Genomic DNA, 26,410 nt, shown 5'->3' with positions numbered 1-26,410 from the left:
CTGCTCCGTGCAGCCCCGTGTACCCCCATGTCCCTACACACACAGCCCTGTCCCTGGGTACTCCACCCCAAGCTCTGTGCTGCCTGCTCCCTGCCCCACATCAGCCCCATCCCTGTCTTTGAACCCTACAGCTGAGTCCTGTGTCCTCATAGCCGCATTCCCCTCCGTGTCCCTCTGCCCAGTTCCAAGTCCAGAGCTCCCAGGCTGCTGTGCCCCTCTCTGAGCCCATATCCCCATCCACCCGCCGTATCCTTGTTCCCAACTCCGCATGCTGTGCTCAGTTTGGGCTGCCTTGCTCTCCAGGGACACAGCACTGCTCAGCACGGCACAATGTAGCACGGCACGGCGCAGCTTGGCTTGGCAGAACACATGGCAGCTTGGTATGGCTTGGCACGGCACGGCACAGCTTGGTTTGGCACGGCTTGGAGCAGCTCAGCACGGCACAGGGCAGCACAGCTTGTCCGGGCACAGCTGAGCTCAGCACAGCACGCCTCGGCACGACACACAACAGCTCTGCTGGGCACAACACGCCTCAGCTTGACACAGGACAACCCAGTGTGGCACAGCTTGGCACGGCACGGCACAGCTTGGTTTGGCACGGCTGGGCACGGCCGAGCACGGCAGGGGCAGGACTGCCTTGACACGGCATGGGATAGCATGGCACGGCGTGGCATGGCCTGGCACGGCCCGGCTCGGCACGGCCCGGCTCGGCACGGCCCGGCTCGGCACGGCTCGGCTCGGCACGGCTCGGCTCGGGGCGGAGCGCTCAGCCCAGCCCGTCCCATCCCGCCCCGCACGGCGCTGCGCGGCGGTCGCCGGGAGCTGTAGTTGCCGCTGCCGCTTCCCGCTGCCAGGGCCGGGCCAGGGCCGTGCGGCGGCGGCGGCTGAGCCCCGTGGGCGCTGCGCGGGGTCCGGCGCGGCCCCGGCGGAGGCGGCGGTCGGTCCCGGCGGGGCGTTGGGGCGGCGGGCGGCGGAGCGCCGCGGGCGGCGGGGAGCGGGGAGCGGGGCCGGGCCCCACGGCGGCGGCGGCGGCGGTAGGAGCGGCGGCGGGACGAGATCCGCCCCGAGACGGCGGTGAGAGACGGACGGGCGGGAGGTGGCGGCGGCGACTGCGGACAATGGGGAGAGCGGGGAGGGTGGGAGGGGGAGGCTGGGGGCTGCGGGGGGTGGGAGGGACGGGAGGGGCTGTGCGGGACGTGGGGTGACGGGAGGCGGCGGGGGGCGGTGTGCGGCGGGTGGGGTCCAAGATCCAGGCTGGGGGGGTTCCGAGCTGTGTGTTTCCCGTTGCCCCCTTCCCCCCCTCCCTCCTGCCTCCCTTGCAGCCCCCTGATCTGTGAGGCCAACAGCAGCACCATGAGGGAGAACTTCGATGCCCTGCTGGCCCTGGGTAAGGCTCTGCTGCCCGCTGCGGGCTGTGCTCCCGTGCCCCGCACCCGACAGCTCAGCAGGGTGACGGCACCGACCCTGGTACCCTCATGGTGCGGGTCCCGCTGGTTTCCTGTGGCTCAGCTCGGCCCCATCCTGCGCAGGTGTTCCCATCGCCAAACCGGAGCCGGTGCCGCAGGCGGAGGAGCCGTGTGCCGGGGCACAGCTGGAGGACGGCGAGGCACCGGGCTGTGCCGGCTCAGGTGGGTGCCAGGGCTGTGGGCGAGCGCCCACCCCCCACCGGGGTCTGCGTGGGGCCGGGGCAGCGCACGGCACTCAGCTTTACCGTGTGTCCCCCAGCGAGGCTGCTGGTACCCAAGGAGGAGGTGCTGCCGGAGGGCGATGCCGATGGTGGCGGTGCAACGGGTGCCACGCAAGGGCCGGAGCTCGGCTGCTCAGGTGAGGGGATGTGTCGGCACATGGCACGCCGTGGCTGATGAGCTGGTCGCGGTGACGGCCGCTTGGCACCCGCGGTGGTGCCGCCTTTCCTTGGTGTGGGACACACCGGCAGCGCTCTGTGCCCACAGAGGACTGGCTGGTACGGAAGGTGAAGGTAGAGGAAGAGGATGAGGAGTGGGTGGCCGGGCTGGCCACCGAGACCCTGTTGGCGGGGCAGCCCCCAGGCAGCGCCTGCAAGCCGGAGCCGATGGAGGAGCCGGAGCTGCCGGAGGAGCCGGGGGAGCTGGGCTACGGCACGCTGCCCGCCTTCGCGTGGCCGCTGCTGGGCGAGGGTCCGGCCGGCACCTGCCAACACTGCTGCTGCGCGGCGCAGTGCGGGCAGTGCGCGCCCCCGGCCCCCGGCCCGCCGCGGCCCTTCGCCTGCGCGCAGTGCGGGAAAGGCTTCGGCAAGAAGGCGCACCTGACGCGGCACCTGCGGGTGCACACGGGCGAGCGGCCCTATCCCTGCGCGCAGTGCGGCCGCCGCTTCCGCCAGAAGATCCACCTGCGCTCGCACCAGAAGACGCACACGGGCGAGCGGCCGTTCCCCTGCTCCGAGTGCGGGCGGCGCTTCCGCAAGAAGACGCACCTGGTGCGGCACCTGCGCACCCACACGGGCGAGCGGCCCTTCGCCTGCGCGCTCTGCGGCCGCGGCTTCGCCCACAAGCAGCACCTGCTGCGGCACCAACGCCTGCACGCCGAGCCGCCCGCCGATGCCGAGCCGCCCGCTGACGAGAAGCCCTTCCCCTGCCCCGAGTGCGGGAAGAGCTTCAGCTGGAAGAAGAACCTGACGTCGCACCGCCGGCTGCACCTGGAGGGGCGGCCCTTCGCCTGCGCCGAGTGCGGCCGCGGCTTCAGCGACAAGCGGCACCTGACGGCGCACCTGCGCGGGCACATGGGGCTGAAGCCGTACGCCTGCCCGCACTGCGACAAGACCTTCAGCCACAAGCCCAACCTGGCCACGCACCAGCGCACGCACACGGGCGAGCGGCCCTTCGCCTGCCCCGACTGCGGCCGCGGCTTCGCCCACAACCAGCACCTGCTGCGGCACCTGCGCGTGCACACGGGCGAGCGGCCCTTCGCCTGCCCGCAGTGCGGGCGCTGCTTCAGCTCCCGGCCCAACCTCATCGCCCACACCAAGGCGCACGCCGGCGCGCGCCCCTTCGCCTGCGAGCAGTGCGGCCGCGGCTTCAGCCGCAAGTCCCACCTGGCGCGGCACCAGGCGGTGCACACCGGCACGCGGCCCTACGGCTGCTCCCAGTGCGCCAAGCGCTTCAGCTCCAAGACCAACCTGGTGCGGCACCAGGCCGTGCACACCGGCCACCGGCCCTACATCTGCACCCAGTGCGGCAAGAGCTTCAGCCGCAAAACCCACCTGCTGCGCCACGAGCGCACCCACAGCGCCGCGCCTGCGCCGCAGCAGGGCTGGGTGGCACCAGCACCGGCCCCCACCACGCTCTGCCCCTGAGCACCGTCCTGCACCGGCACCGCAGGCGGGCGAAGGATCTGACAGCTCCGGCGTGGGATGGGCGCTGTTGGTGCTGCCGCCCACCGTAGACCCCAGGAGTTGTGTTGCATCGTGGCACGGGTGGGGACAGAGCCGATGTGCTCCTGTGGCACGGTGGAAGGTGGCAGCTGCCTCCGGGCACGGCGATGCTCTCAGATGCCTTTTCCCTGCATGCTGGGTGTGGGCTCGGTGCCGGTGCAGCCCCTCTCTACGTGGGGTACAGCTCAGTGGCTCCGGCGCCTTGACTGCAGCACCACTGGTGGCTCTTGTGGGCTCCCACCCTGCCAGGGCACGGCTGGCTCCACTGTGGCAGGAGCCAGTCCTAAATGCCAATAAAATGCCCTTTGCTAAGTTTTTCTTGGGGACGTCCTGCCGGAGGGACAGCTGCACGGGGAGGGGGTGGCACAGGGGACAGGGGCTGAGCAGTGTTGGTGCTGTGGGGCAACCGGCACGCAGCGTCCCCAGGGCGGACTCCGGGAACCGTGTGGGGTCCCAAGGGCCCCCTGGCTGCTGGTGGTGCAGCAGTGGCTGTGTGCCCTAGGGCTGTTTTCCCCATGTTGTGCGGCATGCTGAGCTGAATCCACACTTGTTTGCTTGTGGAACCGCGAGCGGGAGCTGTGCAGGAGCACACGTAGAATTGGGCTTTTATTGGCACGGGGCAGAGCAAGACGCAGCCCCCGGGTGCAGGATGAGGCCTCGCTCCATGCGTCACTGCCCGCAGAACCCCTGGTGCGGCTGTGGCTGCGGGCCCAGCCCTGCAGCCCCTGGACTCCAGTTTATCTTCTCTGCAGGGCTGTGGGGCTCCCGGCTGCGTTTCCTGTTATTGCGTTTTGATGCCGGGGGGCCGGTGGCCACGGAAGGGAGGGGGCCGGGGCTGTGCTTGCTGCCGCCCTTCCCTTGGCAGCCGGGCACCTTCCGGCCCCAGGATGGGTGCAGCCCCCGGGGGAAGGGAGGTGCAGAGGGGCCACAGTGTGGGGCTGCTGGTAATGGGGGACTGGAGTGGTCGCTTGGGGGCAGAGGGGACATGGGGGGCTGGCCCTGGAATCTGCACTGAGCTAGAGCCAGGGGATGTCCTGCGTATCCAGGCACTGCTACCAGGGCTCTGCAACATGCTTGCTGAGCTTGGGAGCAGGGACATCACTGGGTATGCCAGTTAGAGTGAGGTGTGAGCTCGGCAACGTGACCAGGGACACTGGTGATGGCACAGCTGTGGGCACAGCCGTGGCGTGGTAGTGGGACCGGGGACACCGGTGGTGGGCACTGCTGTGGCATGGGGATGTGACCAAGGACACTGGCAACGATGAGACTGTGGGCACGGCTATGGGACAGGGGCATCTCCAGGGACACTCATCACGAGAAGGCTACGTGCATGGCTGTGGCATGGGGACGTGATCAAGGACATCGCCTCTGGTGAGCTTGGGGACCGGAGACACCACTGGGACATCAGTCACGGTGAGTCTGTGTGCACAGCTGTGACATGGAGACGTGACCAGGGACTCTGATTGTGGTGAGGCCGCGGGCACAGTTGTAGTGCAGGGACATCAGCTCCAACTGCTGCAGGGCTGTGGGCCCCCGGGTGCTCAGTGCCATGGGAGCAGCCCTGGTACCACCACAGCACTGCTGCACTCTCACAGCTGCTGTTCCCTGGGAGCAGTGCCTGATTGCCCCACGTGCTGTGCCCAGCCAGCGAGAGCCGTGGGAGCTGGAGGACACCAACCACCTTCTGTCCTATGCATCTGTCCGCCTGTCTGCCTGCTACTCCCTTCCTTCCTCTATCCCATCCATCCACACATCCCTTCACTCCTCTTCCTTCCATCCATCCATCCATGCATGCATGCATGCATCCATCCATCCCTCCACCCATCTGCCCATCTCCCCCTCCTTCTATCTGTCCCATCTATCCGTCCATGCATCCCATCTATCCATCTATACCATCCATCCCTCCACCCATCTGTCCAGCTGTCTGTCTATCCAGGCCCCCATTTTCCCTCCCTCCCTTCCATCCATCCAACTGTCCCCCCTCTGTCTGTCTGTCTCCCCGCCCCACCGCTCGCGCAATGCCGCTGCGTGCCGGTGCCGCTCGCTCCGCCCGCTGGTCGCCGTGACAACGGGAGGCGGAGCCGAGGGGCGGCCGGGAGCCGCCGTTCGTTGTGTGCGGGTGGAGGGGGGGGGGTGAGAAACGGGGGCACCCGAGAGGAGTAGGAGCACAGGGGTGGGCGATCTGTGCGTGCACACGGGGGTCTCGCCAGCCCTGAGCAACCCAAGCACCTCTCCCGGGGCATCCATCCCTGACTGTCCATCCCTGAGCATCCATCTGTGAGCATCCACCCCAGGCGTCCATCCCAGAGTGTCCATCTCTGAGCAGCCTCCCCTGGTGTCCCCGCAGAGCTGTGCTGGTGCAGTGCTGGTGCAGATCCCCACAACCCGACATGGAGACACGGGCGGAGAAGGGCGAGGAGGGCGACGGCGCGCGCATCACGGCTCAGCTGCTGAAGGCCAGCACCGGGGAGTTTGCTCTGGAGTCCATCCTGCTGCTGAAGCTGCGCGGCCGCGGCATCGCCGACCTGGGCTGCCTGGGCGACTGCACCAACCTGGAGTGGCTCGACCTCTCCGGCAACGCCATCTCGCAGCTGGGCCCGCTGGCCGGCCTCAAATCGTTGGCCGTCCTCAACCTCTCGCGCAACCGCATCTCCAGCCTGGAGCCGCTGGGCTCCTGCGAGAGCCTGCAGAGCCTCAACCTGGCGGGCAACCAGGTGAGCAGCCTGCAGCAGCTGCGCTGCCTGGCCGGCCTGCGGCGCTTGGAGAGCCTTCGGCTGCGCGACGCGCTGGGCCAGCTCAGCAACCCCGTCTGCGCCACCGCCGCCTACCGCGCCGCGCTGCCCGAGCTGCTGCCCGGCCTGCGGGACATCGACGGCGAGCGCGTGTCGGGGCGAGGCAGCGAGCTCTTCCAGCTGTGCCGCGACCTCGACAGCTCGCTGGGACGCGGCCCCGGCCCCGCACCGCCGCGCGCCGCTCAGCCCTGGGTGCAGGCGGGGTTCTGGGAGCCGCCGCCGCTGCGCCGCGGCTCCATCGTGGAGGAGGCGTACCGGCAGTTCGGCGAGGCGCTGCGGGAGTGCCGCGAGTTGGGCCGCCGTGCCGATGACACCATTGCGCAGGCTGAGCGGGCGCTGAGCGGGCGCGCCGACCCTGGATCCTTCGTCTTCTGAGCGGCCGTTCCGCTCCGTTCCACGCCGCTCCCGCGTGTGCAGGACAGACCTCCGCGGGCTCCCAGCTCGGGGGATCCACGGGGACCTCGGATGTGGGGAATGGACTCCTGCCTTTGCACCAACGCTGGCAGGTTTTGGAACTGACCCCAGGCAACCATCCCGCAAAGAGGGATGCGGACCTGGGGGCTGCATGTGGGGACCGAGGGGGGTCACGGGGTCCTGCTGCCGGAGCAGCTGTGCAGTAAATGTGCTGTCCCTGAGGTCTCTGCTGCTTTGTTCCGAGCCTCTGAGCATCCCCATCCCTCCTCCCACCAGTGTGCCCACAGAGCGGAGCGTGGCTCAGGCTGGGGGTGGCACAGCCCACCCCATCGCACCGCACACAGAGATCCTGGGTAGGAATGAAGCAGAGAAACAGAGGCAGAGCTGGGGTTTAATGGTGCATGCAGACACTGTCAGGAGCTGGGGGGCACTGCGGACGACCTTCCCTTCACTGCACAGCGCTGAGGGGCGGCAAGCTGGGGGCTGGGGGGCCCCGTGTCAGCATCCTCCTCCTGGGCTGGGGATGTGGTGGCTGCTGGACTGCAAAGAGGGGACAGGGGGTGCTGAGGGCTGTTTGCAGGAACCCGCTGCCTGCAGGTCCCCGTGCTCACCCCAGAGGAACATTCCAGGTGGGACTTACTGCGCGTGGGCACCTAGGCTGGCAGCCCCTTGGAGAAAGCGAACATGCCAGGCAGATAGAGGGCATCGCTCGCCTTGCCGGCCTCCTCCACAGCCCTGCACTCAGCCTCGTCACGTTGTCTGATCTCCTGCAGGGCAGAGCACAGGGCATCACTGTGGGATGTGCCGGCTCCCAGAGCACCTCTTAGAGCTGAGCCCACCCCTGGGGAGAGCTCACCTTCACGGACAAGTGGTGGCTGGGGCCACAGTTGTAGTACTTGTCCAGCACCTTGGGGACATCGCTGTTGTCAAACTTGTAGCAGGCCAAGCAGGCTGGCTTTCTCTGCGGAGACAACACGGCCATCACCACCGGTGCCAGCATCCAGACCCCACCACCAGCCCTGGGGACATCCCCCACACCCCTGGAGCATGGCTTTCTCATCACCCCCAGCACCAGCAGCTCTGCTGGACAGGATGGGCAGATGGCAACCAGGGCGGGAGGGAGGGAGAAGGGATGAAACCACCCTGCCCCCATGTCTGGAGATGGGGTGCTGGCTCAGGGGGTGCAGCCCCCACCTCACCCTGTTCTCCATGATCCTGCAGTTCTGTCTCCTCTGTGTTTGCTTCCTGCATGCTGTCTGTACAAGGTTAAGGCGCAGCTGGACGAACGTCCCCGATGAGTCCACCTGGTGCAGGGGAAATGTCCCATGAGAGGTGTGGGGGGACGGGCTGAGGGCTGTGCCTGGCTCACCAGAGCTCATCACAGGATTATTGGGGTGTCCACGGAGGAGCTGCTGCAGTGCCTTGGGATGGGCAAGGATGAGATGGCACCAAACCCAGCCCCAGCGTGCCAGCAGGACCAGGAGTAGGGATAGAGGGACCCCAGTACCCAAAAGTGACGCCAGCCCCAAAAAGTAACCCCAGGCTCCGCAGTGAGGCTCCCAACCCTCAGTACAAACCCACCCTACAGCCCTCAGCTGCCTGCTGGGGAGAGGACAGGAACGGGACGCCGTGTCCTGCCAGGGGACAGCGGGGCACCAGGCGCTGTTCAGTCCTACCCACAGTGTGGTTAATGAGTAGCTGAGCCCCATGCCGTGCCAGCAGGCACCACCGTGCCAGCCCACCAGGGACCCGTGGTGCTCTGCATCCCCAGCAGTGACACCATGCCACCCCCATCCCCCCCATTCGGTGACAGCTCGCCCCTCACCCCACACAATTCCACAGCCTGGAGCAGGATGAGGACCCCCGTGCCTCCCCAGCACTCACTCTCTCGACGGCCCCTTCCACCGACTGCTCCCTAAAGAGGTACTGGACGTTGCTGCGGCTGTGGAAGTAGTCCAGCACATCCTTCACCACGCGCCGCTGCAGCGGGCTCTGCCCGGCGGCCGCCAACGCCAGCACGGCCACGGCGATGCCCAGCAGCCGCTTCATCCCCGCCGCGCAGCCCGGCCAGCCTGCTGCCCACCACCGCTTGTTGATTTTGGTCTCTCATTAACCAATTTCCTGGGAACTGCCCCTTTCCGCCCATCGGACGGCCCTGCACAGCCCCCGCAGAGGAGGGGCCGCAGCGGTGGCCAGAGGCGCGCAGGATGGATGGCGGCAGCCTTGACCCCATCGGCGTCGTCAGCTCCGTCCCCAGCACAGCACGGCACAGTGGGGAGAGGTGAAGGGGAGCAGAGACAGGGCGGAGATCTGTCCTCGGGCAGCACAGCAGCGATGGCTCTGGGGCTGCTGGGGGCCCCCAAACTGAGCCCCACGGTGGGGATGGGACGGCAAACAACAGCTCAAAGCCCCCCACTCTCAGGAGCCCTGCAAGCAGCAGAGCACAGAGTTGGCACTTTTGGGGCACTTTCTGGGTTCTGCCATTCCGAGCAGTCCCACGGCTTACAGTTTTTCTCCGCTTTTGGCTGCTTTCCATAGTTTTTCTGGATTGAAAGGGCTGAGTTTGTCTCTGAGGCAGCAGTGCTTTCTTCCAGCACTGTGTGCAGGTTGGGCATTGCAGCAGAATCACAGAATGGCTGGGTTGCAAAGGACCTCAAAGATCATCCAGTTCCAACCCCCTGCGATGCGCAGGGTCACCAACCAGCAGCCCAGGCTGCCCAGAGCCACATCCGGCATGGCCTTCAATGCCTCCACGGATGGGGCATCACAGTACAAGGCCATAAACCCATCAGAGAGCACCCATGGGGGGCTGTGAGGATGGGGTAGGGTTGCAGGGCAAAGCGGGGACCCAGCAGCATCACTGGGTCCAGCATCGAGTCCAACCTGGCTCCGGACAGGGCAACACAGGAGTTACACCATGCACAGACAAGCAGTGTCCAAATACCTCCAGAGCAGCTCAGTGCCAACCCCTGCAGACAGCTGGATTGTAAGGAAATTAATTGGCTGACTTGTTTTAACCACTGCTGTGATAGAAACAAAACAACCTCACGTCATTGTCAGCCAAGAACTGATCTTTAGCCAACTCTTCATATGTGTACCCTCACACAGCAATTTGTGCTTCTATGCAGGTGAGGACAACCACCCTCACAACTGCCAAAGTGATTAATTAGAGGAAGTCTTAGTCACAACATGACTAAAGTTGTCTTTGAAGGTGGGTGCTATTGTCTGCAGCGCTGGGCAGTGGATACAGTGGGTGATGGGGGCTGAAATGGGAACTTGGAATTATAATGCAATACTGTAATTCATGTTGTTGTGTAGGTGAGTGGGATGAAATTCAGCATGTTGATTTGTGTTACAAAATGGTGATGATATCAGATGGAAATGTAAGTTGGTGGAAAGAGCTTGGGGGCTAACGATGAAACGGCATTAATACTCAACAATGTATGGGGTACAACATGGGGTACCCAAATAGCTCCAAATCACAGAGGGTGACACAGGGCTCAGCCAAGGGGCCGAGCGCGTTATGGGCTGACCTCCATCTGGAAGGGCAAGGGAATAAAACTGTGTTGTTGGATGTGTTGTTCATTGGGCAGTCGGCCCCGAAATCTGGGAGACCCGGCGGAAAGCTGATGGGATTTTGGGGATGTCTGCTTCATGATGGAGTGAAATGGTCTATAGGGTAAATAACAATGGGGAAGTAGGGAAGGAACGAAGAGAGAAACTGAACAGCAGCAGAATGCAGCCAGGCTGCTATAATGCAAGCCATAAGCTGAGGAACAAGAGGAACATGTAGAGGTCTCAGGGAATTCAGTTATTGTCTTCTTAGCAGATACCAGAGCTACTTCTTCTGCTGTAAAGTGTTGAAGGACATTGAAGTATTCTGTGCTGGTAGTTGGGCCATGGGAAAGCAAGAGCTTAAACCTTTTTGCAATCAAATAGATGTGAAACTGGAAATTAGATTTTAACAGGTGAGTTTTTGTAAATGCCAGAATGCCCTTCACCTCTCATGGGATGGGATTTGTTGAACAAATTATACCTCAGACAACTTATGATAAGAACAAGATGTGGCTACTTTAATGATGTGACGTTACAAATGCTGAGCCTTCTAAACCTGGCACTGTTGTGTGCGAGAAGCTACGTGGGAAGAAAGTGGGTTACTACCATCTCAAGGCAATCCTACACAGCACAGTGCAGAAATTATGGGATTAGTTGATGCAATTATCAAACCAAGAGAAGTGGTGGTGATTCACTGCAAGGCCGACCAGTCCAACACACCGAAGTCATCAAAGGGAAGAGAGGAGCAGATGAAGCTGCCAAGGAAACGTCACTGTCAGTAACGAGGAGCCTCACTTCCTGAGACATTCCAAAGTATTAAGACTCCTGTTTGTATGAAAACACAGGCTGAGTTAGCAGAGCTGTTAAGGTGTGCTACAACAGCTGAAGGATGGTGGGCAACACCTGATGGACAGTGAGTAGCGACCCCTCCCACAATGAAACAGTAAATGGAAAGGACACACAAGAGCATTCATATGGGGACAGAAGCTCGTGCTGAAGACATGCTGTAGGAATCAGTGTTATTGACTGCTAAAAGTATTGTCCAGAGGCACAGGATTTATGTGATAAAATTATGAGTAGATCTTCCCCAGTTGAGTTAAAAAGAGGTTCTGTATGCAGGGAATATTGGCAAATGGATTTGTTTTCTGAATTACTGAAGTGTAATGAGTGTAAATATCAGTATTGGCTGATACCTTTCTGGGTGCTTTGAGGCACTCTTGTGCTGAACCAACAAAGCATGAGAAATACCCACAGTTTTACTGAAAGAAATAATTATTGCAGGATTTGGCACTCCAGGAGGACTATCATCAGATAGAGGACCTCATTTCGTAGCAGAAATCACCCAAGGAATATCTGGGCTCCTGCAAATGAAGAGGGACTCACGTACCCCATGGAGACAGCAGTCGGGAGATCAGGTAGAAAGAAGGAACCAAACATTAAAAAGGGCAGACTGGAAAATTATGCCAAGAAAAAAATTTGAAACAGGTGGAAATTCTCTTTTTGGCATTTGGCTGAGAATTCAAACAACCCCCAGAGTTAGGGAATGAGCTGGTCCTTCTGAAGTCTTGTATGGGAAACCATATCCTACAAATTTGACTGGAAAAGGTGATCAGATGCACATGGCTGGTGATCAAATACTGAGTATCTCTTGTCTTTGGCAAGACTTCTTCCTTCCCTCCACAGATACGTGCAATTAAGTGCTCCAGGAGCTCTGGACGTTCCTTTAAACGGAGGACCGAGGGCATCTCTGAGCTTGGAACAACAAACCTTTGGCCCAGAGAGGGACAGGATCTGGTACTCCTAGCAACAGATATGGCAGCAAAAGGGATTGACTCGTGGGTTCATTGCACCAGGACAAAGGCAGAGCCACGGGAGAGATGGGGAGCTGGAGAGATGGATTTCCTGAGGATAAAAATGAAAAGAAACACACGAGCTGCACTTGGAGCAGCATGAATGCCTGCTCAGGGCCGGACTTTGCTCCGGGGCTGCACTCCCTGACTTTGCAACCCCAGCTTTACTCCTCCTACCCTTCATTTATTTGTGTAAATGCACAGAGTTCCCTACAGAAATAAACGAAGAGAACCGCGGGGGGATCCTGTGTGCTGCCTCGGGGCGAGGCGGACACCTGAGGGGGTGGCGTGGGAGCTGTGGGATCAGAACAGCTCCTAAAACCACCCAGCAGACGGCTCAGGTTGATAAGGGCGATCGTCGGGTTCCCTGAATTAAGCTCATCCGAGCCCCCGGGACACATCTGTGGGGATCCCCAAAAACAGGCCGAAACTCCCATTGGTAGTGGGCAATGAGGGGGGTGAGCGTGGGACGCTCTGGCCCACTTCCGGTATTCTATGGTAGCACTTCCGGGCGCTCTGGCAGCGCTCTGCTGTCTATGGTGCCGCGCGCTACTTCCGCTCCTCCCCTCCCCCCGGGTCTACGAGTGCCGCCGCAGGACAGGCGCGCTGAGCCGGAAGTGCGGGGCGAGGCGTTCTCGCGAGACTGCAGGAGAGCAACGGCCGCCTCTTCCTTCCCACCCCCCTCCCCCGCAGTCGCGCGCGCGCCTCCCGGCGTCGCCGCCGCGCTGACGTCACCGCCGCGTCTACGTCAGCGCGTCGCGGGACGCCGGCGGCCGTGAGTTCCCCCGGGGAGGCGGCCCGGGGCCTAGGGGAGGGGGGCGTCGCCACGGCAACGCGAGGGCCCGGCCGGATCCAGGGTGAGGGGGGCGGGCCGGGGGGCGGCGAGGCCTCGCTGAGGAGAGCGGGAGGGGGCCGGGGCGGTGGCCGGGCTCCGGGAGGGGTGGGGGGCAGCGACCGAGCCCGGTGCGGGCCGCCCCGGCGCCCTCCGCAGGCCGCCCGTAGAATGAGGCCCGGCCTCGCCCGCTCTCGCCGCTCGTCCCGTTCGCCCCGCGCCGCGAGGATGGGCACGCTGAGGAGATGTCGTGTGGGTGCCCCCGCGCCGCGGCACCGAGGCTGAAACGCGGGCGTCGGCCGCGGGGCCGTCGCGAACGAACTTCTGCCACGCTTCAGAACTCTCTTCTCCATCTGTCCCAAGGCTGAGACATCTACAAGCAACGTGGAGCGCGGGCCTGGAGGCCTGGAGGCTTGAAGAGCAAGGGGGGAGGCAGGAAGGCAGACAGAAGGCCTTAAAGCCTTCAGACCAAAGGGAGATCTCGAGGCCAAACAGGGCTCGTAGCACACAGGGAGGCCAGGGGGTGTAAAACCAAGAGGATGGCCGGGAGGCCTGGAGAGAGGCCACAGTCCAGCCAAGAGACCTAGAGGCATGCAGACCCAGAGGTAGGTCTGGTACAAGGCATAGAGACGTATAGAGATCGATAGACCTCGAGATTAAGAAGCTATCCGGTTTAATTTGAGAGGCAGACGCATCTGCCTGGATACTTAGAGGCTTGCCAAGAGGCCTCAGAGCCCCACAAAGCAGTCCTGAACAAGGGGATCCCAGCCCCCACCCCCATTGCACTCACCTCTGCTGGGCTGGTCCCCTTGTGATGGCTGACACCTGATGGATGTGGCTAAGAGTATCGCGGTGTCACAATGTCTGAGTGGCAATGCCCACAGGATGCAGAGTTTCTGAGCTCTTAGCTGAGTGGCACAGTCAGGTGCACTCGAGGACTCGGAGCCATTAGTTACAGCAAACTGCATAAAGCAGCTCATAGCCCAACCTTCTTTCACACTGAACCACTAGTACTCGCAGCAGCAGATCTCCCCAAATAGCCCTCCTAATTAAGGGTAGGTGCTTATCAAGGCATCCCCAACACAGCTGGGGCTCAAGAGAATGTATTTCCTTGTAGTAATTGTGGCCCTGCAGAACTGGACAAGATTGCTGTAACCATTGAGCAGGAAGAGAGTCACACACCCACCTTGCACTATTTCCAGACGTGGCCTTGTTTGCTCATAAGATGGTGTTTTCACACAAAGCCTCACAAGGACTCGGGTTTCTCACCACATTATGTCTGTAGGGCACAGGCAGCACAGACGTGGGGCCCAGGAAGTACTGAACATGAGACAGTGTTGTTCTGCTCCGGCCCTGGGCACTGTTTGGGAACACTGGTGTTGCCTTGGATGCTGGGCAGCTGGCTGGAAACGCGAAGTTTCCCAGGCTGTGAGATTGCAGTGGTTTCTTGATGCCATCATGTTCCATAATTGACAGCATCACTTTTGAATCAAGGGTCCTGTGCTAGCTGGGCCTGGGCGGGGACATGTGTGAACCCTGGAGTCTTTGTAAAGTGATGTGGGACTCGTGGGAGCGCTGTGGCTGTCACTGTGTCCTCAGGGACTGTGTCGTGTTGGGCTGCCACTGGAGGAAGCAGCGAGCCCTGCGGCCCTTCAGCAAAAGCAGATGTATTTTTTTTCTGTCTGAGGCTTCCCTAAAACCAGCATCACCCCGTGAGATGGAATGAAGGCAGCTCAGCCTGCAGCCAGGCATGCCTTGCAGCTGGGGCACGCAGCATTGGTGCCAGGCTCTGAGCAGAGCGAGTCTGGCCAGGCATGGCCGCGTTCCGCGGGGCCGTTCAGCTGCGGCTTCCCCCTCCCTGCGCCTACAAATCCCAGCAGCACCATGGGCTGCGGGAGGCTGCACTGTAAACAGAGGCTCTGAACTCAGGCCAGACCCCGCCGCTGGCTCCTTCCTTTCCCCTCGGAGAGCTCGGAGGAGGAGGAGGAGGGTCCGGGCGCCCGCCCAGCCGCTCCCCGCTGCGCGCCGCTCCGTGCCGCGCTCACACTGCTCTGCTCTCGCAGGGACCCGCAGCCATTTGGAGGAAGTTGGGGAAGCTCCAAACCGGCACTGGAAGGTGGAAGGAGAGGACAGCCGCCGCCCCGCGTCACCCCGAGAGTCTGCGTCCCGTCCGTGTGCCATCTGGGCCCTGGGGGAACCATGTCTGCGGGGGGGGCTCCCCAGGTACGGCGTGGCGGTGGCGGGGCGTGCTCCATCCCTGAGGGCCGCTTGCAGCGCGCTGGGGGGAGGCTGAGCTGCTGATCCTCTTTTGTGCTGCGGCGCTTCCATGGTGGCGGCTTTTTGGTGGTTTCCCGGGGGCTGGAAACCCCCCTGGTGGTTTCTTGCTTTTCTTGTCGTTTAGAAATGCTGTAACCCAAGGAAGCACCGCTAGTCCTGTGCAAGACTTTTCCTTTTAAATTGTCACTTCTTGAAGTTGTGACAGTCATCGGAGCGCTGGCTGGTCTCAGTGCCTTGTGCCATCTGTTCTCCTTGTGTTCCTGCCAAACTGCAGCAGAGCTCTGAGGGAGGAAGAGAGGAGTCCTGGGGAGGGAAGGTGGGTGGGATGGGTGCTGAGCTCTGCAGGAGAGATGCTTTGGGCTCCTCCTCTGGTCCTGACCCTGGGTTGGTTGGGAATTGAGGCTCAGCGGTCACAGCTGCAGGTAGCCTGGGTGGATCACCCCAGGTCAGGAGGGCGGTGGGCACGGGGCATCAGCCCAGAGCAAGCTCCTCTTGAGGATCTGTGCCAAGCAATGCTCTGCTGATAGGGAAGCTGAGGGAGCTGTGTTGTGCTGAAACAAGTCAGAGGCACAGTGGGAAATATCACAGGGTCCTGTGAAACCTCCTAGCACCCGACTCCTGCACGAGGGAAAGACCAAGGAAGCGCTCAGGGTGCCAGGATGCTGCCAAGCACTTCTGTGCGTGGTGAAAACCCAGAGAACAGAGAAAACCAAACCGAACCAAACCAGAAAAGCGATGGCCAGCTGCTGAAACACATCTCCTCTCTCCTGGAGCAGCCTGCCCACATCCTGAACCTGCTGCCTTACCCCAGGCTGAACGAGGTGCCCAGGGCTGGACATGAACTGGGTTCTGCGGGTGCAGAGATCCCCTCTGACCCCTGCACAGGTGAGGGCTCAGGGCTGGTGGGGGCTCACCCACAAGGGAGTGAGTTTGGTGCTGCGTTTCTGCATTCTCTGGAGTGCAGTTGGTGGAGGGGCTGCAGCAGGGGTGGAAGGAGCAGAGGGAGGAGTAGAAACCATACATAAATGTGTGCAAGTGTGGCACCCAGGGAGGAAACCCCCCACCTGCACTGCAGCCGCTCTGGCAGCGGGGCTCCTTCTTGTACAGATGTAGCCTTTTCTTCTGTTTGGGAGGCTCTTGTTGTAATTAATTGCATTTTTGTGGTAGCCTTTGAAATCCTGTCATAAAAGCATCAGGTAAGATCTAAGGATACTTGGGCGAGTTTGTGAAAGACTTTGGAAAGAACATTGTTTGCTGAGGAACGGTGTTCTCTCTCACCTTTCACTGGAGCACACGTTGCCAGGAGGAGGGAGCGTGGAGCTTATATTTCTTTTTATCTTTAATTATGCTTCAGGCAGCAGAAGCTTAAAATAGATGAAAGCGATGCCCTGAGGCTTAGTTAATTTTAGCTTATTTGTGAATTAACGCAGGCATCTCCAGCATAATGATGTGTATGCCAAATGCGTGTTTTGCAGTGTGACAGTTCATGGTGACCAGCTCTTATCCCTTCAACCAGGCTACAGATTTTTCAAGCCCGGTGGCTTGTTCGGTATTAAACAGTCGGAGGAGCCGTTCCCTGAAGGCCAGCAGATGCAGGAGGACAGCAAGATCCTCGTGAGCCCCTGTGCAGGTAGGTGTTGCGTGTGTCCTCAGTGGGGCTGCTGGAAATTGGCCTTGGCGGGGGAATGATGGTCTTGTTGGAGAGCTGCTTGCAGCCATTTGAGGCCAGCTAACGGGATTTTGTTTGCCATTACTGCTGTCTGCCAGCACTGCACTCACCAAGACACGGGGGAATAGGGCTCTGGAAAGGGTCCTAAACCCCCTGGTTAATTAGGGTGCTTGAAGCCAAGCGAAAGACACTGACGTTAACGCCCTGAATCTTTTTGACATCTAGTTGAGCCTGTCCGAACGAACAAGGTGGAGCAGCCTGATGAGAAGCCCGGGGTTGCTGCAGGCTCTCTGGAGCTGTACCCCACCGGTGCCAGCAGCTCCAGCCGCTGGTTCCATGGCGGGCAGCGCGCACCCGAGCGGGCAGGCACGGAGCGGGACGGCGCGGCCGGCCTCAGCCCGCTGCCCTCCAGGGTGGGCTGCTGGGTGCCCCAGCTTGGCAATGGCCCCTTCCGCTGCGCCCAGTGCGGGAAGGGCTTCCGCCAGAAGCAGAGCCTCATCACTCACGAGAGGATCCACACCGGGGAGAAACCCTACAGGTGCGGGGATTGCGGGAAGAGCTTCAGCCAGCGCCCCAACCTGCTGACCCACCGCCGTGTGCACACTGGGGAGCGGCCCTTCCCCTGCACGCAGTGCGGCAAGAGCTTCAGCCAGAAGGCCAACCTCCTGGCCCACCAGCGCATCCACGCCGCCAACGAGAAGGCGCTGGCAGGGGGTGAGCAGGAGGACGGTGGCTCCGGCAAACCGAAGCTGCGGGCTACGCAGCGCAGCTACCAGGACGACACCCCTTTTGTGTGCCCTGAGTGTGGGAAGAGCTTCCGGCAGAAGCCCAACCTCATCACGCACCGGCGCATCCACACGGGCGAGCGGCCCTTCACCTGCTTCCTGTGTGGCAGGAGCTTCAACCAGAAGACCAACTTGGTGACGCACTACCGCGTGCACACCGGGGAGCGCCCCTTCGCCTGCACCCAGTGCGGCAAGCGCTTCACACAGAAAACCAACCTCGTGACACACCAGAGCACCCACACTGATGTCCGCCCCTACCCCTGCGGGCAGTGCCAGAAGTGCTTCAAGGACAAGGTGTCCCTCAAAGCCCACCAGAAGACACACGCCCCTCGCCAGCGGAGGTGCCCGGGCCGGGGTCCAGCTCCCACCCTACCCTTCGGGGCTGCACCCACACTGCTGCAGCCAGGCAGCCTGGAGCAGGAGGCTCCTTTCAGCTCCATGCCACCGCTGCCTGTTCAGAAGATCCCCGAAGGCCAGGAGCTATACTCGTGCACGGAAAAGGGCTTCCCCTCGAAGGAGCAGCTGCTGCCCACACAGCAGGCCCATCTAGGGGAGCAGGCCTTCCCCTGCGTGCAGTGTGGGGAGGGGTTTTGCCCCAAGGTGACTCTGCTCCGGCCGCAGCATGGCCCCGCCACAGAGGCTCCTGCTGGCTGCACTGCAGGCTTCAGCCCCGGCCCGCACCTCCTGGGGCACCTCGGGGTGCAGCCCGTCCTCGGGGACGGCACGGCCCCCACACCGCCCACCCCCGGAGCGGAGAAGCCCTTTATCTGCAATCAGTGTGGCAACAGCTTTGGCCTGTGGATCTCCTTGGTTGCTCACCAGAAGACTCACGTGGGGCAGAAGTCCTACCAGTGCCCTGAGCACGACAAGAGCTCCGGAGATGAGCTGTCCACCAAATCTCCCCAGGAGAAAGACATGGAGGGGAGAGCCTGGCTGTGCCCTGAGTGTGGGAGAAGTTTTGTGCAGTATGAGCGTTTGGTAAAGCACCGCCAGAACCACCGGGGCCGGGGTCCTTATCGCTGTGACGTCTGCGGGAAGAGGTTCAGCCTGAAGACCAACCTGGTGACTCACCAGCGCATCCACACCGGCGAGCGGCCCTTCACCTGCGGCGTCTGCGGCCGCCGCTTCAACCAGAAGGGCAACCTGGTGACGCATTACCGCACGCACACCGGGGAGCGCCCCTTCGCCTGCACCCAGTGCGGCAAGCGCTTCGCCCAGAAGCCCAACCTCATCGCCCACCAGAAGACCCACTCGGGCAGGCAGCCCTTCACTTGCCTGGAGTGCCCCAAGCGCTTCAAGAGCAAGCTTTCCCTCCGGGTCCACCAGCGCGTGCACGTGGTGGAGCGGCCCCAGAGCGAGCCGGGCCCCGGCCAGACACCGCCCAGCCTGCAGAGCCACCCCGGCAGCCCGTACCCCTGCTCGCTCTGCGGGGAGTCCTTTGAGGAGCACGGCGAGCTGCAGCTGCACCGGCAGGGCCACGCTGGCGAGCGGCCTCACGCCTGCGCCGAGTGCGGCAAGCGCTTCCGGCAGAAGGTGAACCTGGCTGTGCACCAGAGGACCCACACCGGGGAGCGGCCCTTCCACTGTGCCGAGTGCGGGAAGGGCTTCAGCCAGAAGGCTCACCTCCTCCGGCACCGCCGGACGCACACCGGTGGTGTGCCACCCTCCTGCTGCGAGGGGACCTGCCCGGCACACCGCGACGAGCCGGACGCCAACGCTGCCCTGGGGAAGGGCCCCGCACCGCCTGGCACGCTGCTGCCGCCCTGCTCCCGTGGAGCCGTGCAGGGATCGCTGCCGCGGGAAGAGCTGCGGCCGGGAGCGCAGCCCGGCCCAAACAGAGCAGAGAGCCCGTCCGGGGCCGCAGACATCCTTCTGCAGCTGATGCAGGAAGAGCAGCACCTGGTGTCCGGCTCGCAGCACCCACAGGAGGCACCCGCTGGGCAGTGCCCCTGCAAGTGCTCCGAGGGTGGGGAAGGGTTGGCTGGGAAGCCCAGCCTGCAGCCGCAGTGCTGCTGCGCCGACTGCGTGACCCAGAGGCAGCTGCTGCTGAAGCCCCAGCATGACTGCCGTGCTGAGATCTGGTGCAAGTACGGTGGCTGTGGAAGAAGCTTTGAGGACAAGAGAGTCCTGAGAGTGCCTGAGAGAGCGCACAGCGAAGAGAAAACCTCGCCGTGCCCGAGCTGCTTGTAACACGCCAGCTGCCACGAGCCCACCCAAGCAGGGGACTGTACCTTGTTGCTCCTGCAGTAGGGACACCAAACCTGGCTAGGTGGGAGCTCATGCCAAGAGCCAACTGCTGACCTACTGCGGACCTGTGCGAGTCTGAGGCAGGGCAGGCTGCGAGTCCAAGCCTGCGGGGCTCAGGAGGACCGTGGTGGTTCTTGTGAACAGGACACTTGCAAGTGAAGCACCCTGGAGGTGGGGTGTGAGATGCGGCAGGTTGGTCATGAGGCAGTGGATGGACTTGGACACAACGCGTGAGCTTTCTGTGTTTTGAACATACCAAATTTATAAGGCAGGTGGAGCTGAGGGGCAGCAGGTGCTGGATCATGGGTCTGCAGCACTTCTGCCAACACCTGCCTGTGGAGAGTTGGATTGTGAGGGGTGGGGAGGAGCTCGGGATCCTGCATGCTGACTTAAGGATCGCTTCTGCTGTGCAGGGGGCCGGGCAGAGGCATGTCTGCTGGGGCCTGGCTCCAGGCTGAGCGTTGCAGTCGTGCAACATGCAGACCTGGTGTGGGGCGGAGAGGGGCCTTGGTGGGCTCGGAGCTTCTGCTGGAGCCCTTTGTCCTCATCATCCAGACTGATGTCCCTCCACAAAATGTCTGAGGGCCGGAGCTGTGCCCCTGCTATTGGCTGCCCACCAGCGTGGGCAGAGAAGGAGTAGCTTCGCTGGGGGATGAGTGAGCTGCAGAGGGCAGCGATGGGTCCCTTCCTGCCTCGAGGACCCTTGAGGATCACAGCTGAGTATCTCCTCCGAGCCGGGAGGGGTAATACAGGGTGAATATGGGGGGTGGGGATGGGGAATGTAGCTTCTGCTTCTGTACTTGCTCTATGGATAACCTTTCTGACTAGCACCTCTTTCTGGTACTCACCTAACTTCTGCATAGATAACCAGGAGTGCTGGGCTGTGGTGTCTGCACTGCCCACAGCTGCGCTCGTGCTCGTGGGCGAGCAGTGTGGAGCTGTCTGGCTGGGGCAGGGCTGTGGGGCAGAGCTTTAGGGATGGGAACCGCTGGCCTGGAAGCTGTTCCTGCTTGGAAACGCGCTTCGCATAAAAGGGGAAGCAAATCTTGCCTGCTGTGTCCAGAGAGGCCGGCTTGCCGTTGCTCCCCTCGTGCTGTGAGCTGTGCAGCCAGCCCCAGCCCTAGCAGCACACCCCTGTCTCGCTTCGCTCAGCTGCAGAGCCTCCTTGCTACAATGGTTTGGCACAGACCTTCGCTGAGGACATGCGGGATGCTGTTAGCGGTGCCTGGTGCGGCGCCGTCCTGGGTGCGCTCTGCCTGCCACCGCCTCCTCCCCTGTGTTCTGGGGCATACCTCGGGGCACAGCGTAAGGGAGCACTGCTTGCTGTGCAGTCAGCAAGCATTCACCGACTGCCCAGCACAGAGGTGGGGTCTCCATTCCTGGAGATGTCCAACACCCAAAGGGACACAGCCTGGGGCAGTGGGCGCGGTGGCCCCAGTGGGCAGGGATGGAGCAGGCGATAACCAGAGCTGCTCAGCCCCAGGACTTGGAGCAGCCAGGAGGGCGCACCGGGATGGTCCCTGCATGCTGGGTAAGGATGTTTTCCGTTAGCAAAGCGCCCAGCTGGTGGCACGACCACACGAGGGATGGTGGCATCCTGGCTTGGGGTCCCTGGCTCCATCCCCAGGCAGGGAGTGGGCATTGCTCCCTCCAGCACTCAGCCCCGCTCACCCACCATCACGCTCCAGCGACATTGCAGGTCCTTGCAACTATTTTTTTGAGGTTATTTAAAATAAAAGCTTACTCACAGCAGGTTCCTGCCTCCTCCTTCCTGGGGCAGCACTGTGCCCCAGCCCTCGGGGTGGGAGCCACTCGTCCATCCCTTTTGGTGCAGTTTATGACCATGTTGCTGGCAGAGCTGCTTGCAGAGGCCTTCTTGGCTTTTGCATCTCTTAGCAAAAGTCTCACGTAGCGAAGAGGTGAAGGCAGCAGTTTGTCAGTAAAGCTGCATTGGATGTGTGGTGCTTTTTAAAGCCGGGACTCTTCCCAGCAGCTGAGCTGGGGCTGCCCCTCACAGGGCTGTGCTTTGTTCTCCCCATCATTTCCCACCAAGAGTCGACAACCCCCCCAGTGCTGTAATTCTGTGAGATGTACATCAAGGCAGGCCCTGGTCCCCCACACACCTGCCCATGAGCAGCTCCTTCACTTCCCTGCCACTGCAGCCTTCTGAGCGCCGTGGGCCTTTGCTCTCCTTCCCATTCTGTTGGCTGCAGTCCCTGCTGGGTGGCTGGGATGGGATCCTGGAGTGCGGAGCTGCTGGAATGCTGCTCGTTGGGTGTGTGGAGACGTGCAGGCCCTGTCCTGTCCCACGCTGCTCCTTCCCCATCCCATCCTGCTGCTCCACCTCCCACCAAAAGGCAGGAGACACCTGGGCTGTGCTCCGTATCCACACTATCCTCACCCTTCCCTGAACTGCCACCCCTGTCTGGCTGTGGTCACAATCCCATTGGGAAGGGGAGTCGTAGAAAAAGGGGGGGGTGGAAAAGACTTCTGAGAGTCTAACCCCCCACCCCCACCATGCCTACCGACCACATTCCCCGTGCCACATCCCCACGGTCCTTGAACACCCCCAGGGACAGTGACCCCCACCCCCCGAGCAGCTGTGCCAGTGTCCAACTGCTCTTTGGAGAGGAAATCCTTCCAATATCCAACCTGAAACTTTCCTAATATCCAACCCTACGTGTCCCTCGTTGTGCCCCAGCTCCCAGGCTCCTGCTGCCAGCCTGAGATCCTTGGAGCTGAGTTCCTGTTTCCATCCCCACGGCAGCAAAGCAGCCAACTCAGCACGCTGGTGGCACAAAGGCTCGTCCTGCCGCTGTGCTGTGCTGGGGAAGTGTCAGCAGCTGCTCCAGGAATGCAGGCCTGCATGGCCAGGCAGGTCTGGGCAACAGCGCAACAGGAAGCTGTGCAGGGTGCAGCAGTGCTGGCAAGCCACAGCCTGCATGCACCGGGCGCCTGAGGCCTGATCCCAGCAATGCCCATCCTACATGGGACCCCGAGTGCTGCGCTTTGCTCGTGGCCCTGGCTGCTCTGGTGAGCCCTGCTGCAGCCTCGTGCCGGTCCCACCGAATTATAGGGCCCTTCCCACTGACGCGTGGGATCTCCATTTTGCTCCCGCTGTGCACCCCAACGCTCGGCAGCACCTCTGCCATGTGCCACCGTCCTCCGGTGCCAACCGGCGCTGCCAACACAGCGCCGGGAGCTGCGGCGGGGGCTGCGCCCTCGGGGGTCAGCGGGGGGGGGGGGGGGATGAGGGAGCTCCGTGCATCGCAGGGTGCCGACAGAGCCTCACGGCACGGACTGCAGCTCCCGGCAGAACCCGCAGAACCTCCCTAGAACCCTTTGTTCCCGGCCCAGCAGCGCGGGCTGCAGCGTGGAAACCCCTTTGTTTTCCACCCGCTCGGGGTTTCCCTTTGCAAAAGAGCAGAAATTCCACTCGTGGGCGGATCGGGTCGACCCGACCCGATCCCGCCGGGGGGGCGTCCCTCCCTCCGCTGGGGCCGAGGCTGCGGGGCGGGCGCTGAGCCCACGCGTGACCGCGGCCGCGGGGCGATGCCGGGAGCGCGGGCGGAGGAACGAGCCGGGGCCGGAGCGGGCGGCACAAAGCGCGGAGCGGGGCAGGTCGGCACCGGGGGGCACGGCAGCGGAGGGCGGAGGGATGGAGGGGGGGGGATCGCGGATTGGGGGCGGCACCGCGCAGGGCCCGGCCCGGCCCCGAGCGTAGGAGCGCCGCGGTCACGCGCGGGGCGGGGGATGCGCAGCGAGCACACGGAGCGCACGGAGAGAGCCGGGCCCGGAGCGCAGCGTTGGGGGCAGGTAGGGGCGGCCCGGGGGGGGGGGTGGGGAACGGCTCGATTCGGCCCGGCCCGGGGGGGCGGTGCGGCAGCGCGGAGCCGAAGCGCAATGCGGCGCGGCCCGGCCCCATCCCGGCTCTGTCGCAGCCCCATCCGGACCGTCTCGGCCCCACCCGGACCCCATCCCGTGCCCATCCGCCGAGATCGCGTCGCGCCCCCCCCCCCGGCCCCGAGCCTGCAGCCCCAGCGCCGCTCCCCGGTGGGATGATGCCGTAGAACGGCCCCGGCCCCGGGCCCCCTCTAGCCCCTCACGGTCAGGTGTGGTCGTGGAGCTTCGCAGGGGGGAACCCACCCACCATGAGGGCATCCGGAGCCACCCGGAGCGGCGCCGCGGGTAGTGCTGGGTGTCGTTGGACCCCGCCGGGTTATGGCTGGGAGCTGCAGCCGCCCCTCTCTGTGCCCCCCAGGGATGCGGGCGCCCTGAGCCGGGCATTGTGCGCCCATGACGGACCTGGCATCGCCCGCGGGTGAGAACAGCTTCGCCTTTCCCGGCGGCGGCGAGGAGGGCTTTGGGGATGAGAAGGCGTTGGTGATCCACAGCCAGGCGGAGGAGGAGGCGTCGGGGAAGGAGTTCAAGTGCATCCTGTGCGGGGAGTGCTTCGGCCAGCAGCCCAGCCTCGCCCGGCACCAGAAGCACCACGCCGGGGAGCGCGCCTTCATCTGCGCCGAGTGCGGCAAGGCCTTCAGCCTCAAGCACAACCTCATCATCCACCAGCGCATCCACACCGGGGAGCGGCCCTACCAGTGTGACGTCTGCCAGAAGAGCTTCAGCCTGAAGCAGAACCTGCTCACCCACCAGCGCATCCACAGCGGCGAGAAGCCCTTCTCCTGCGGGAGCTGCGGGAAGCGCTTCCGCGAGCAGCGCTTCCTCCTCAACTACCAACGCACCCACGCCGAGGACCAACCCGGGGCCACCAGCGCCGCCGCCTGCAGCCGCTCGCCGGGCTCGGAGCCGCATGAAGAAGCCGGTGGTCCCACGGCAGCAGGTGGCCCCTTCTCCTGCACCCGCTGCGGGAAGGGCTTCGGCTGCCGGAGCAGCCTGGCCGCACACCAGCGCACCCACAGCGGCGAGCGGCCCTTCGCCTGTGCCGAGTGCGGGAAGAGCTTCAGCCAGAAGGGCTCCCTGAAGCTCCACCAGCGCACCCACAGGGCCGAGAACGCCCTCACGTGAGCCCCCGCGCCCCGGACCCCCGCCCACGGCTGCCCCGCGGGGCTCTCCGTGCCCTGAGCCCCCCCAGCATTGCTCTGTGGCTCCAAGCGCTGCATGGGGGCTCGGGGCCGCTGGGCATTTCAGTGGGCGCCGTTCCCTCGGTGCTGTTGTGACGGCGTGGTCGGTGCCAGCTCTGCCTTAGCTCCCCCAGGCACCCGCCGTGCTCCCTCCACAGAGCTTCTCTCCTGATCACCACGAGGTCTCTCCCATCAGCTGCCCCTGCTCCTCACCTCAGGCGCTCCCGGGCTGCTGGGCGCCTGTTGGGTTTCTGCCACCCCCCGGGGCACTGGGAGGAGCTGAGCGAGGCAGCCGCCTCTGGAAATGACAGAGTTCTCTGGGGGGTTTCCTCCCCTCCACTCCCAGCACCTCAGCACTGCAGCTGGGTGCACACTGGGGCCACAGGTGGAACCCCTGAGTGAGGAGCAGCGGGGGGGGTTTCCTACAGCACTGCTGTGTGCCCCCCGTGCCCCTCGTGCCCCCCATTCCTCCCGTAAACCCCATCCCCCATCCAGGCTGGTGCTGCTGCAGTGTTGCAGAGAGTCCTGAAACAGAGAAATCATGCAAAATGAAAACAAAACCGCAAAGCTCACAGGTGCAGACTGCTTCCCAAGGGCAGCGGCAGCTCCAGCCTGGAGGAGGGACTGTGGCGAGGCGGGGGCTGCGGCCGGAGCAGCAGAGAGCCCGGCCTGGGCGGTGCAACCGGGGGTGGATGCGTGGTGATGGGAGCACTGTGGGCACCCGGCGGGGTGAAGACGTGCCGGTGCTCAGCCACGGCCGGGAGAAGCGAGGGTTGGGGTGGGACGTCTCTGCCCCTTGTCCCGCTCTGCGGTCCCCAAGCACCGGGGAAGGGGAAGAGGCGGCACCGCAGCCCCGCGGCACGTGGGATGGTGCAAATCCCGCATCACCTCTGTGCCCCGTGTAAGCCGCAGCGTTCTGGGATCGCTCCTGGGTGCCACTGCGGGACGGCGGCCGCCATCCGCGGGGCTTCCATCCGTGCGCGCCGTCCTGCACTCTGAGCCGGGACGGCGCTCGGTGAGCTGGGATGAGGCAAACTCACGGCTGCATCCAGGCTGCGCGCCCCTCACCCGCACCGCTGCTGCCCCGCCGCTTGCAGGGGAAAACCAGCTTTCCCTGCCGACGCTTCCCGCTGCCGACTCTGCTCACACCGCACCGCGCTGCCCCTCGGGGTGATGCGGTGCGTCGGGACGCGGCTGCGGGGGGAGCTGACACCCGGCCCGCCGCAGCTCCCGGTGACGGCTCCTCCCGACCCCCGAGGGAGCTGTTCCTCCTCCCCCCGTCCCGCCGCTCCCCGCCCCGTGCCCGCGGCCCCGCGAACGGCGAAGCCCCCCGCAAACACCCGTGCCGAGCGATCCCCGCCCCGCGTCCGCCCGCGTGTCCCCCTGCCGCTGTGTGTGTGGAAATGCAGGCACTGCCGATGTGTATTAATTAAATTAATGAACGCCTGGAAAACGCCGCGTCTCCGTCTTGCTAAGAGCTCGGGAGGGTCGCGCGGCTC

The 26,410-nt window shown here is 63.3% G+C and overlaps 4 protein-coding genes and 1 long non-coding RNA gene across 9 annotated transcripts; 4 read left to right on the top strand and 1 right to left on the bottom strand.

Annotated features, from left to right (window-relative positions):
* The first annotated feature begins 770 nt into the window (after window positions 1–770).
* Window positions 771–21,582, top strand: LOC100544421 (uncharacterized). Its single transcript, XM_085226935.1, has 10 exons — window positions 771–1,074; window positions 1,323–1,387; window positions 1,530–1,628; window positions 1,726–1,824; window positions 1,953–3,330; window positions 12,523–12,795; window positions 14,916–15,075; window positions 15,738–16,014; window positions 16,646–16,759; window positions 17,024–21,582. Exons 2-10 carry the CDS (start codon window positions 1,354–1,356, stop codon window positions 19,771–19,773), a joined length of 5,184 nt encoding a protein of 1,727 aa, XP_085083061.1. The 5' UTR covers window positions 771–1,074; window positions 1,323–1,353; the 3' UTR covers window positions 19,774–21,582.
* Window positions 3,331–6,836, top strand: LRRC61 (leucine rich repeat containing 61). The gene is made up of 2 exons (XM_019611151.3): window positions 3,331–4,822; window positions 5,757–6,836. The coding sequence occupies exon 2, from the start codon at window positions 5,800–5,802 to the stop codon at window positions 6,574–6,576; it is 777 nt and encodes a 258-aa protein (XP_019466696.2). The 5' UTR covers window positions 3,331–4,822; window positions 5,757–5,799; the 3' UTR covers window positions 6,577–6,836.
* Window positions 6,989–8,766, bottom strand: RARRES2 (retinoic acid receptor responder 2). 2 transcript variants are annotated; one of them, XM_085226801.1, is made up of 5 exons: window positions 8,500–8,766; window positions 7,815–7,919; window positions 7,472–7,576; window positions 7,256–7,382; window positions 6,989–7,178 (listed from the first exon to the last, which is right to left on the bottom strand). In XM_085226801.1, exons 1-4 carry the CDS (start codon window positions 8,662–8,664, stop codon window positions 7,269–7,271), a joined length of 489 nt encoding a protein of 162 aa, XP_085082927.1. In that variant the 5' UTR covers window positions 8,665–8,766; the 3' UTR covers window positions 6,989–7,178; window positions 7,256–7,268. The 2 variants fall into 2 exon arrangements, with proteins under 2 accessions (XP_085082927.1, XP_010725285.2); XM_010726983.2 differs by having other exon boundaries at window positions 6,989–7,155; window positions 8,500–8,765.
* On the top strand, window positions 8,768–12,364 carry LOC146544041 (uncharacterized). Of its 2 annotated transcripts, XR_014884067.1 has the most exons (4): window positions 8,768–8,896; window positions 9,744–9,826; window positions 11,452–11,585; window positions 11,854–12,359. It is a non-coding gene; the product is annotated as an uncharacterized LOC146544041 (long non-coding RNA). The 2 variants fall into 2 exon arrangements; XR_014884066.1 differs by having other exon boundaries at window positions 11,452–12,364.
* A 1,256-nt stretch (window positions 21,583–22,838) lies between the features above and the next one.
* Window positions 22,839–26,364, top strand: LOC146544040 (uncharacterized). Of its 3 annotated transcripts, none has more exons than XM_085226800.1 (2): window positions 22,839–22,863; window positions 24,092–26,364. In XM_085226800.1, exon 2 carries the CDS (start codon window positions 24,127–24,129, stop codon window positions 24,853–24,855), a length of 729 nt encoding a protein of 242 aa, XP_085082926.1. In that variant the 5' UTR covers window positions 22,839–22,863; window positions 24,092–24,126; the 3' UTR covers window positions 24,856–26,364. The 3 variants fall into 3 exon arrangements, with proteins under 3 accessions (XP_085082926.1, XP_085082924.1, XP_085082925.1); XM_085226798.1 differs by lacking the exon at window positions 22,839–22,863 and adding an exon at window positions 23,155–23,451; XM_085226799.1 differs by lacking the exon at window positions 22,839–22,863 and adding an exon at window positions 23,490–23,646.
* The last annotated feature ends 46 nt before the right edge of the window (window positions 26,365–26,410 follow it).

This window comes from Meleagris gallopavo, chromosome 6, assembly GCF_905368555.1.
Source record: "Meleagris gallopavo chromosome 6, MGAL_WU_HG_1.1, whole genome shotgun sequence".
NCBI lineage: Eukaryota > Metazoa > Chordata > Aves > Galliformes > Phasianidae > Meleagris > Meleagris gallopavo.
This window is presented reverse-complemented; position numbering and strand designations above follow the sequence as displayed.

Excerpts from the sequence above, each read along its gene's own strand:
- RARRES2 (XM_085226801.1), bottom strand. The coding sequence starts at position 8,664 with ATGAAGCGGCTGCTGGGCATCGCCGTGGCCGTGCTGGCGTTGGCGGCC. Across the intron at positions 7,577-7,814 it reads GCAGGATCATGGAGAACAGG|AGAAAGCCAGCCTGCTTGGC; the intron begins GTGAGGTGGGGG and ends TTGTCTCCGCAG. Across the intron at positions 7,383-7,471 it reads GCCACCACTTGTCCGTGAAG|GAGATCAGACAACGTGACGA; the intron begins GTGAGCTCTCCC and ends TCTGCCCTGCAG.
- LOC100544421 (XM_085226935.1), top strand. The coding sequence starts at position 1,354 with ATGAGGGAGAACTTCGATGCCCTGCTGGCCCTGG. Across the intron at positions 1,629-1,725 it reads ACCGGGCTGTGCCGGCTCAG|CGAGGCTGCTGGTACCCAAG; the intron begins GTGGGTGCCAGG and ends TGTGTCCCCCAG. Across the intron at positions 1,825-1,952 it reads GCCGGAGCTCGGCTGCTCAG|AGGACTGGCTGGTACGGAAG; the intron begins GTGAGGGGATGT and ends CTGTGCCCACAG.
- LOC146544040 (XM_085226800.1), top strand. The coding sequence starts at position 24,127 with ATGACGGACCTGGCATCGCCCGCGGGTGAGAACAGCTTCGCCTTTCCC.
- LRRC61 (XM_019611151.3), top strand. The coding sequence starts at position 5,800 with ATGGAGACACGGGCGGAGAAGGGCGAGGAGGGCGACGGCGCGCGCATC.